This window comes from Vanellus vanellus (assembly GCF_965231255.1).
Source record: "Vanellus vanellus genome assembly, chromosome: 4".
NCBI lineage: Eukaryota > Metazoa > Chordata > Aves > Charadriiformes > Charadriidae > Vanellus > Vanellus vanellus.
The window spans coordinates 62,312,143-62,324,218 of NC_138909.1; the positions used below are offsets into that span (position 1 = coordinate 62,312,143).

The following is a 12,076-nucleotide window of genomic DNA, read 5'->3' on the forward strand; positions in this document are numbered from 1 at the left end:
ACAACCACAATCAGAAATTACTTCTAGAGGTACCACTAGGGAAAATGATTGCAGAAACCACGAACAGAGATGATGTATCAGATTAAATCATTTGCCTCATTAGATTTAGGCAGCATTCAGTCTGGCTGGACTGAATTTTCTACCAGGTGTTGAACAATTCATCGATAGCTATCAGAGAAATAGGTCAGACAACTAGAGGAAAAATCTTCTATTAAAAAAAATAGCTAAAAGACAAGATCTTCTTTATAATCTTAAGAAGATAGACAATCATTTGTAATCACACATGAAGAAATTTCAGCAGAGAATTCAGAAAGGGGACACAAGGCATTATGAAGATACAAAGTATAATACAAACCAAAAAAGCTGTCTAGCACACTTTCAGTGATGCTGCTTAATCTTTCACGATTGATATAAGAACACATAGGAGTAAAACGATTTAGCAAATTTAATCGACCTAATCTGGCAAATGAAAAAAACAAAACAAAACAAAACAGGAAAATTCAACAAATCTTTCTTACTCCATGAAAGAGAGCATGAGAAGGTAAAATAATCTGAAATAAGCCATTTTTATGTGATTCTTGTGATGTTGATCCACATGGGTCTACCTGAATTGGATCGCGGAGTCTTACAGTGGAGTGCAGAAGATAGTATATTGGTTAGAGATTAGCCAAAAGAACTAGCATACTGTTTGAGTTAATCATAATGCAAAGCTCATAATCACAACAATGCAAGGACCTACCAAAAACTAGTAAGGGTTTTCACAGGGGCCCTATTAACTCACTGAATCAAACTGCACAATACAATGATATATGTAGTCGGTGCTGTTGAGAAGACACCAGCTTAAAACCACATGAAATATTTTCAAATAAGAGAGACTGAGTTAAATATTATGTAAATTATATTTTACACGTCCTTAAACTAGAAAGCCATGAGGTGAAAAATGGACTGTAAGTTAACATAAGGGCATAAGGGCCAAAGCTGAGCTTCTCTTTGCATTGTATGTGAGTAAACTGAATGCAGTCTGAATTCAAAGTGTGTCTTTCTACATATCTAAATCCATACATTCCCGGTGTGTCAAAAAGCCTAACTTCCTGAACCTGAGGAATATTTTGTATGAAGGTGGCTGGCAGGAAAACCAGACAGAAAAATATAATAAAAAATAGGAATTCTATAGGAAGATGCATTAGATGCTCAAAATGTAATTCTGCAGTAAAGAGAGAATTTTTCATTAAAAACTCATTTTCCTTCTGTGGTATAGTAGCCACATTAGTTATAAATGTGAGAGTAATAGTGAACACATGGAAAAAAGGGAAATAACAATCTGAATTAATTACGATGTATAGAAAACTTACATAGGAAACTAACGGCAAAGGAGAAAATCCATTATTGAAAGCTCTAAAGCCCTGGGGATAAACTTTAAGTGTTTATGTTTGGGTTGCATATTACCAGGGATAGCATCACAGAGATAATACAACAGGTGTAGATGATCTTCCTGATTTCTGAGACACATACCAAATACTGACTCTGAGCTAATGGTCAGAAAAGATACGCTGCCTACTTAAAAGGCAGAGTAAAGCTAGGAGTGATGCAGAGAAAGAAACAATGTGAATCATTGTGAAGATAAGGAGAAAAAACCTGGAATCAGACACTGTTTTTTAACAATAGCAAAAAGGAAGGAATTGCAAAATGAAGTGATTACTCCTCCTTCCCTTGTCATCTTCACAACATGTCAAGGTTTTGGAGTCATTCCACCTAACTTTAGAAAGCCTGTGACTCTCACAATTTGAGAATATCACTGACCCAAATGGATAGATCCCCGCCTGCCCCCCCCCCCCCCCCCCCAAAAAAAAATCACTTTTGCTCACTTGATTTCTCCTTTCAGCAAACAGATTTCATGGATTAGTTAAAACGTGCTATGTGGTTCATCACAAACGAGAATGGATGACATTTATTGCCCTGTGGAATGCACATGATCTGACAACTCCTTTTTAATTCATGTATCAGCCAGTGAAATTTACTACTCTCTGGCTTCATTTTCCTGATATATTTGCATGCATCAGGAGATAATTCTATTAACTGTTGTAAAGCATTTTGAATTATACAGAAAAGAAGTGCAGAAAGTATTATTAGCACTAATATTTCTGAACAGAATAGGTACACCTGATCTCACTACTCAAATTACTTTCTTCTGCCTACAAAGTTCGGTATGTCATTTCCCCCAAATCACTGACAAAACTGTATTCTTATAAAACATTTACTATTTTAATCATTAGAAGACGAAACTAACTAATTCTAAATATGTTGCTTTAAAAAATCCATAACATCAATTTAACTTCTATTCTTTTCTGATAATTTAAAAAGACATAGATTTCTTTTTTTTTCTATTTCAGCCTTAAGTACTGAAAACTAATAAATGTTCTCAAAACTTGGAATAAATTGTGCATATTTCGATTTGTACCACCCACATTTACTGATAGATGAGATAGTGAAATAATGAAAAAAAGAGAGTCCATAAATGTAACTAGAGGGCATTTATAGATTTTAATTAAAGAAGAATTCAGCCTTGTGGAGAATAAGTAAAGCCATTTACAGCGATAGGTAAATGCTGTGCAGTGTATAATTTTCCATTGTTTACGGTGGCTCTTTGACAGCAGGAACATAGCATTTATTTATTGAAAGAGAATAACTTAAACATATAGTTTGAGAATATAAACTCTGCACTGAGTAGCTAGTATGAAGTAAAGAAAGTAAATAGCGGAAGTTGTCTCCTTGGTGGAGCTAAAACAGACCAGAACAGCATCTCTTCCTCACACCCAGATTATTCTCAAAAAAATCTCTAGCTTATCACCTAAAATTACAAAAGAGTAAAACTGAGCAATAAGGTTCTAATATTCTTCCATTTTATAGTAGATGAGACAATTTCCATTTATTCAAAGTGCCATTCTGTATGACATAACTAATAGCCATACTGCAACAGGAATGAGCGCCTTGTGTTCATGAGCTGCATCACTACCATCCACCATAAAGTTGAGAGTTTTCTCATCAACTCTCTGCTTACTTGGGTCGAATATTTTTGTTCTTTTTTAAAAAAGGTTAATTATAAACTAGGAAGTTTGCAAAAGGTATTGTTTTGATAACTCAGAGTGTAGTGCTCTTTATCCATCTATTTCCTTGACATCTCTTCTTCATTTGCAGTTACAGTATTTACCTACTTTCGATCTCTGTGGATGTAAAGCACTAGAGAAGCACATTATCATTGGGAGTGAAAATTAGTCCTGAGAAAAGAAGCTCTTCAGCAGACCCTGACCTGGCAACACTAGAAGCTTTTTCAGCAACAGTGGACCAGCTTTCAGAAGATGATTCGGAGACATCAGACTGCTTAAAGCGGGCAGCTAAGGGCTGAAGGCACCTCTCACAAATATCCTTGGCTAGCAAGCTTCTTTTCTTAACTGCCTATTTCTGGGGTTTTTTTTAAACTGTATCCAGAACTTGAGGCTTCTACTATGGAAAAAACAACAACAACAACAACAACAACAAAACCAACCCCAAAAAATAACTCAGAAAGAGCTTTCTTCTTATTCACTCTGCCCAGGAGTGGCCTTCTGACCAGTCATGCAGGATGCACAATCTGGTCAGGTGCTCACATGGGCATAGCTCCAAATCAACTACAATACATGCCGCTGCCTACCAATGACTTGCTACTGCTGTTTGAGCAGAAATATTTAATCAAGGATAACTTCACTGGAGTTCTGTGTTAAAGATTTCTATCTACGGCTCACTCGTCCACGTCTGAGTGGTTGTTTCAACAGCTGTTTTAATTCAATTGATCTTGTTATATGTGAAGACTTAATTAAACAAATTACTTCTAAGGAATGCCTGGAATTGCTTATATTAAAATTTCTATCATCTTTTTTTTCTTTTGCACACTGTCAGCTCTGGCTAATCATTTCACATATTCGTCCATGATTGCTTTCGTACTTCATAATTCTGCTCGTAACTCTCTTTGACATGAAGAACGATCTTAAGAAAAGAAAAAGAGCAGAAAAGCCCCTATGTTTATTACAAGCCATTTCTAGTATGAAGTGCTAGTGATTATGAATCCTCTGAAATGAACATTTCTCTGTTTCCACCCACGAACACCACTGTGAAGAGGGACATCATGGTGGAAATGTTGAAATTCCCAGCAGATCATAGCCTGGATGACAAAACAGCTTCAGCGCCTGCTAATTTCAGAGAAACCACAAGTAACTTCAGCCTCCGGTCATATCCAGTCTGTGTCAAAAACGGTTGTAAATATATTGTAAATATCACAGGTAACTCCCTATGTGTCTGTGGTTTTGCTCTGTTTTCCAGCTGATGAATGGGAAGTTGTCAATAGCCAGGATTATTAAAATGGGATTAGAAGCCGCTTTGACATTTTAAAGGTATCAAAAGTTTCAGTAATTTAACTCAGTTATCACAATTTTAGCTGTAAAGTTCTACTGCTGCCACTCTCAGGGCTCCTAAGCAAGGAGATTAGATACATATCAATACTACAGAAACATGGAATCCACATTTCACAGTAACATATGATTACTTCTATGCCATTTTTTTTTCCTGTTAGATATACTAACTGCTATGAGAGTATTTCCTAACAAACAGGGTATTCTTATTTAAATATTTTGATCATTCGTATCCTTAGCATTTCTTCTCTGGACCTCATCCTTAATGGTGTAGGTTTCTAGTAGGTTTCTAGCTTACATCGATGAAGGGAGTTTATTTTGCTGTTTATTTAATTAATAAGTGATTAAAGTTTTGAAAATCAATCCAGGTTTCCCAAGAAACATTAGGACGAAACCATTTTAAACAAGGAAAGGGCTGATCTCATAATGCTTCAACAACTTTCTCTCCAACTATTCACCCAGAATAACTGACATACGAGGAAGATATTCACATACGAAACCTCTTCTATATCTTGATCACGTTCATGTGATCCTTATATATGAAAATCACAATCTTTTAAGAAAAGTGCTAAAAGTATCCTGAAATGATATTAAATGATATCCTGAATATTGCATAGTCTTAAAACGCTATCATACTGTATATTTGACTTCATCAGTTGTTGTATCTCATTTTAATTGCGAATGACTTTTGGAAAAATTTGACATGCAAGAAATTTGCTTAATTTTAAATTTATATCTAGGTGTGAACAAACTTTCTTCATTAGGTATCAATACATTACTTCTTACCCCTAATACAATACTGTTTTTAAAAATCAGTAAAGTTTATTGAGGAGGACATAACCCAATTCGTGAAGAGTTAAATATTTAACCTAGAGATAAAGCCTGTGCAATCCACAACCCATAACAGTGAATAAATCTGTTCTACTACTTATCACTTTGGGAGCCGTCATAAAATATTAAAAATATCTATTTGAAAATAGTTTTATAACAACAGTAAAACCACTCAGCAATTAAAGGCAACTATGCAAAACCACAGAAAGCATACTGGTACCTAAGTGAGTGCAATACATCACAAAATAATATTTAACGTCGAGAGAAAGTCTCTGCAACCCACAAGCTACAAAAGTGTATAAATCTATTCTGCTACTTATCACTTTAGGAGCTGTCATACAATATTAAAAACATCATTTTGAAAAAACTTCTCCTACAACAACAACAGAATCACTTAGCAGTTGAAGGCAACTGGGCAAAACCACAGAAAGTATACTGTTATCTAAGTGAGTGCAGTACATCAGAAAATAAGTATAAGCAAGTACATATGATTTTTATTCTGAAAATATTTTATTATTTTCATAAATAATAAAAATTGCATATTATTATTATACACATCATTTGTATTGCAGAGTCTGAAGAAAGCAGAATATTACTTACACTTATGATAGTTATTACAGCACTGAAAAAAAGGAAAATGAAGTTTTGCTATTGATTTACATAAATTGCCCCTGATTCTTCCAAATTTATGTGGAAGTGTTTTACAAAGTTCAGAATCATGATAAACCAGTGTAGGAAGGAAGATAAGTTAGTGTCAAGCTTTTGTTACCATGATAGGTACGAATCCTGAAACCTAGGTTTCTAGCAAAGCTTTAGTATGATTTAGAGTTCAGATTTAGCTTTGGGTGCACTGCATGACAGATTATTATTGAATCTATGGATTATTTCCAGATAGATATATGACGTGTTTTATAAGCCATAAACTATTAATTTGTATGAAACATGCAAAAGGATTTTATTGGGACATAGTAACCCTTGAGGAAAAAAACAAACAAAACAAAACAGAACAAAAAAAAAAAGAAGGGATATAACCTATCCAAAACCAGACAACTGCAGCTGTCCTTATAATAAACAACATTTTCAGAAAGCTGTGACCAACTTCCTCACTGACTTCTGGAAAAGCACATTGATAGTCCACTTATACTTGTAAAACCCATTTTATCTTAACGTTCTACTTAAAAACATCTCTAACATTTACACAATTTTATGATGCATGTACTTTTCATTCATGGGTGGAAATGAATAGCCTTGATACTCAAAATCATAACAGTTTTTCCAACTCCCTAGTAAAGATATATAAATCTTCTTTTTTTTTCTATCGTAATCAATTCAGATCTTTAATTCTCAAATTTAAGAAAAAAATGGGGAATAAACCTGCCCTGTTCCTGAACTGTGAGAAAACAAATTTATGTCTGTCCAATTTAGCTAAGCCTCATCTTCATACATCATTGTTTATATCTATTACTTGATTTGCACGTCACGTGCCTTTTATCCCACAGTGGCTGAACACCAGAGAGGAATGGGGCATATAGGTCTTCCTGTGGCTTCCTCTAGCTGGGATGCTGGAAACATATATGTACTAGGTCAGAAGCAATTTTAAGACTCCATGCACATGCAGACTGCCAGATTTTTGAGCACTGAGGCAGACAAAAGAGGCAGCTGCACGAAAAACTTATTTCTTACAGAAATCTGACAACCACTTACTGGCAGCTTCACTGTATTTCTAATTGTCTTTCCATTATCAGCTTCCCCAGCCATAAAAACAAGCACAGACAACAACCAAGTGCTAAATTTGGCCAGGGAACTCGACCAGATGTGGCAATCAGTCTCGACAGAACACACAGAAACCTGCCAACCAACCTGAAAAGTAAATACTGCCTTTTTTTCCAAATCTCTGCAGCCTCTAATGCAGGAGATAACTTTTATCATAACATTTCTCAAGTTGATTGACATTTCTGTTTACAAATGAACACAAAACAAAAAGAAATGCAAAGTTCATAGCTTTGAAGGGAATCTCTCTCTTGTCATTTAAACTCAATGTAATGCACTCTAATGGGTATATAAACTCTTTACAAGAATGGACTCGATAATACATTTTTGTGAGTCCCTGCAGGGTTTTCAGATTCTGTAATCAAAAGTAGCAAGTCCACACAAGACCTCAACATGGACAGAGAAACAGTTGCGTGAACCGCCTTACTTAAAATCACTTGAAGACTGTGTTTCTTGAAAGGGTTACATAAACAGGATTACTTTAGACCTTTTCATAGGAGCAAATTTTGCTTATATTCTCACTCGTTAACACACGAAACCACAATCTCTCAGTCAACAAAGTTCCCCTTTTCATAGGCAAAGTATATACACTGAACTCAAATGCTAGCTTACAGGAAGATTTGAGAATACAATATTTCTTAAATATTTGAGGAACAGACCATTTCAGTCTGGAACCTAATAAAACCCTGGGATGCAATGAATATCATTACATTATCAACCATGCTGCAATCAGTGGTTTTTTTAGACAAACTCCTCACATGGTCAGAATAACAGTGCTTTTAGAAATAAGATAGAAATAATCAATATCCCACTAGCTGTTACAAATAAAAAGCACATTTAAGATAAAGTAAGCTTCTTAATTTTCATTTTTACTGCTTTATACACGAAAAATATTGCTAAGAAGAAAGGAGGTGATCTAAGATAAACAAAGCATCCAGCAATAAAACTTGCACTCGATTGCCCTAAGTGAATGTTGAAGTTGTTTATTTTGAATCTGAGTATTGTAGTTCTTCCTCAAGCACATTTTAAAATGTTACGAGTAAATCAAATATCCAACAGGTTTTTAAATGCTATAAAATACATATCTTGGTATTATAACAGCCCCGGCAGAGATGATGTTAACCCGAATAGATTACAAAACAATTTTGAATAGATTACAAGCCAATTTTAAGGCAATATAACTGTATTTGCATGTTAACATCCTGCAATCTGCTTTGACCCCAGCTACTTTAAATTCACAGCTTTAAAGCAGGAATAAGAGATTCAGATTTAAAGGCATTTATCTCCCTTTAACATCTGCGTTTCTACTTGCAGTAGTCAGGAGACCACTTTATTTTCCCTGCGAAAGAAAAAGCACCCCAACTTCAACATCAACACCGCGCAGCCACCGACGGGCACGCCGCTCTCCAGGTGGCTCAGGTAGTGTCTCGCATCCCATCTACAGGTGCCCCTTGCCTCGCCTCAAGAGAATAACCGGAACGGAAAAAAAAAAAAAAAAAAATGATAAGCCATTGAAAAGCGCTCCCTTACCTTCCAAACCCGCTTCAATCAGCCCAAACTGTTCCAACACTTTAACAAAGAGCACAATCATGATCAAAACCGCTATCATTTCAAGCCCTTCCAAGTTCATGATGAGTTAGGTCATGGTCTGACCGGCGCCACTGAGAAAAAGTGCTCTTCTGCCCGGCTTTCTTTGCAAAGCCATCAAACTAGGCGCAGAAGGCTCCTGGCGAGGGAAGGGGGCGAGCGGGAGGGGAGCGGGCGGGAATACATCCCCTCTGCCCGCGCAGGGGCCGGGGGAGGCAGCCGGATCACCCCCCCGCTCCCCGGCCTGCCGGCATTACCGGGCTGCCGCACCGCCGGGCAGCCGTGCGGGAGGCGAAGGAGGGGGGGTGGGGTGGGGGGGTGGGAGGTCACCCGGGAAATGTCCCCGGAGCGGGGGGAGGCGGCACATCTGGGCGGGAGGCGCCGCCGCTGCCCGGGCCGGCGGCGGGATGCAGCGTCGGCGGGCAGAGCCCGTTGCCCGGGAAACGCGGGGAGCGGGAGGCGCCGTTGGGCGCCCGGGGCCGGCGGGAGGACCGAGAGCGGCGGTAGAGGGAAGAAGATGCCGGGCCGGCGGCTGGGGATGTGGCGGCGTGAAAGGGCTGCCCTGGGGCAGGAGGGAGGACAGGCAGCCGCAGCGAGGGGTCACCCCGCGCCCCGCCGGGTTGTGGCTTTCTCTCGGTTGGGGCTGGAGAGAAGGGATGTGAAAGGGTGCGAGTTGCCAACTTCCCAGTTAGTTTCTCCGGGTAAATAACTCTGAGATACAGCCTGCTGCATGTGGAAAGTAGTACATAGCGTTTTACAGCTAGCAGTGTTTTGGGGTTTTTTTTGTAATTAAAAAAACCAACCAAACAAACAAATACGCTGTCTCAAATTCTTTAAGGCTTATTACATGGGCTTTACTGGAAAACAAAAATTGAAAGGAGAAGGAGGAGGAAAAGAAATGGGTTCAAGCTATGCCAGGCGAGGCTTAGATTGGATATTAGGAAAAAGTTTTTCACCGAAAGGGTTACCAAACATTGGAATAGGCTGCCCAGGGAGGTGGTGGATTCACCATCCCTGGAGATGTTTAAAAAAAGAGTAGAAGTGGTACTTGGGGACGTGGTTTAGAAGTGGTTTTGTCAGGTTAGGTTAATGGTTGGACTTGATGATCTTAAAGGTCCCTCCCAACCTCGATAATTCTATGATTCTATGAAAAGCAAGCTCACTATTTTTGATGGTTTCTCACTTAAGTAATATTTGCTAAACAAAGTATTTTCCATGGAAAATATTAGCAGTGAAATACACCAATACTAACCACAGGACTGAACAGGAATCTTACACCTGTAACAGCCACTGGCCTATCTACAACAGTTGGCAGTACTGGCATTGTCACATGCAGCGCACAGCTATTAATTGTTAAGGATTTACTCTTTAAATCCCTTAATAATTTAGCATCTAAGAAGGAACTTACATTAGAAAAACAGCCCCTCTACTGCAGCACAAATAAGCAGGGGAACAATTCCAACAAATTTAATCCTTTCTAGTAGAGTGCTGTCCCCCACATGGTTGAAATCAATTACTGCCAAGGGCTCGGTTTTCTTTCTTTCCTTGGATAAGATTCAAAAAAATCATTGTGTCATGTGAGAACTGGCAGCAACTTCTACGTCTCCCAGGTATACTTGCATTATGATGGGTGTTATCATTACTGAAAACAGTGGAATGAAGTGGGAATAAGGGGGCTAACAAATATAATATGGATACCTTTTTTTCTACAGTGGATAGATAAATCTGTACAGCTTAATGTCCACATGTCACTATTCTGTGCTTTTTCTGCTCGGGATTGGACTCCCTGAAGCTGCTTAGACTTTTTCTGTCAGAAAACCTAACGTTTAACATTTCATCCCACATATTTCAGTAGGCTGCTTTTTCTTGGGTTTCTTTGCTTTTATTTGCTGCAAACTTTCTCCTTACATTCTTCTGCTTTCTGACATTTTATCTTTGTTCCAAACAAGGCTAAGTATCTTTCCCCTCTAAGCCATCTTATCAATGACTTTAAGGACAGTGGACCTAGCTCTCCTTCAACGTGGGAGTAAAATAGGCTAATTTATCATCATCAGCAACAAAACCTCTGCAATCTGTATGCCTTTAGCCAAAAGGCTGATACAAGTTGTGTTTGAGTATATGCAACACTGCCACCTGAACTGACATAATTATTTTCATTAATAGCTTTCATTACTATTTGGCTGCTGAAAATGTTAAAATGAAAGCACTTTTTTAAAAAGACCCAGTATTTACTACTTTTGTGACAGTCGCGCCTATTTAGAGCTGAGAGCAGAAAACTGGGAAGCAGAGCTTGTGGTGGCAGTGCTGCAAAAGCGGCGGGTGCCATTCACCCCCCAAACCCGGACCTCACGGCTGGCAGTGAGCTGGCAAATAATCACCTGGGGATGCGCTGTCTGGGATCTGCCTCCTCAGGTACAGGCAAAGTAAACAGCTTTTCCCAGAGGTGTAGGCCTCCCGCACACGTGGCTGATTCTGATTCTTCTTCCAAGGCACAGCAGAGAAGTGCAGAAGAAGGGAAGGAATTAGTATTACTCCATTTTTACAGATGGGTGCCAAAGCACAGTAAGAATAATAATCTCCAGGGAAGGGTAGGACTTTGCAAGAAAGCTGTGACTAAACGCACGTTTCTCAATTGCTGTGAACCAGCCATGAGAATCTCCTTTTGTTTTTTTTTTCCCCTCCTTTTGATACACATACAGGTAATCTAATATGCAGTTAAATATACCTTCCCTAATTAGGTCATTACTTTTTAGGAAAACTTTAGAAAACCTTACAAAAGATATTCTTTCTGTAGGAACGCAAAGTAGCGCAGAGCTATCTCTGATCCTTGCATTCACAGAATCACAGAATGGTAGGGGTTAGAGGGGACCTTCAGAGATGACCTAGTCCAACCCCCCGGCCAAAGTAGGCTCACCTAGAGCAGGCTGGACAGGACTGCATCCAGGAGGGCTTTGAATACCTCCAGAGAAGGAGACTCCACAACCTCTCTGGGCCGCCTGTGCCAGTGCTCTGTCACTCTAAAGTAAAGAAGTTTATCCTCATGTTGAGATGGAACTTCCTGTGTTCCAGCTTGTGCCCGTTGCCCCTTGTCCTGTCGCTGGGCTTCACTGAAAAGAGTCTGGACCCATCCTCTTGACACTTACCCTTTAGATATTTATAAGCGTAGATAAGGTTCCCTTTTAGTCTCTCTTCTCCAGGCCAAACAGACCCAGGTCTCTCAGCCTTTCCTCATTCCTACCTGTTTAAAAATGGGGTTGACTCTATTGACAGTTGGGGTTACAAACCACGTGGTATAATTATTTCTCTCTCCAAGTACTTTGCCAAAACCAGTGAAGTGGCCTGTTGGTTTCTTCTTCACTTTTCATTTAAAAAAAAAAAAAAGAAAGTGATCTTCATTTACCCATACAGTTTTAACAAAACACGACAGAAAGAATGTAGCTAACACA

The 12,076-nt window shown here is 38.7% G+C and overlaps 1 protein-coding gene across 6 annotated transcripts in view; it reads right to left on the bottom strand.

Moving 5' to 3' along the window:
- Positions 1–12,076, bottom strand: part of KCNIP4 (potassium voltage-gated channel interacting protein 4) — a gene marked incomplete at both ends in the record, with an annotated part of 462,294 nt that overhangs the window by 220,328 nt on the left and 229,890 nt on the right. For 2 of the 6 annotated variants that reach the window (XM_082482843.1, XM_082482839.1), the window contains one exon: positions 8,574–8,673. The exons of the other annotated variants lie outside the window; for them this stretch is intronic. In XM_082482843.1, coding sequence (XP_082338969.1) covers positions 8,574–8,673 — 100 coding nt within the window. Of the gene's footprint in view, positions 1–8,573; positions 8,674–12,076 lie in introns of those variants that run through there. 6 annotated transcript variants of the gene reach the window in all.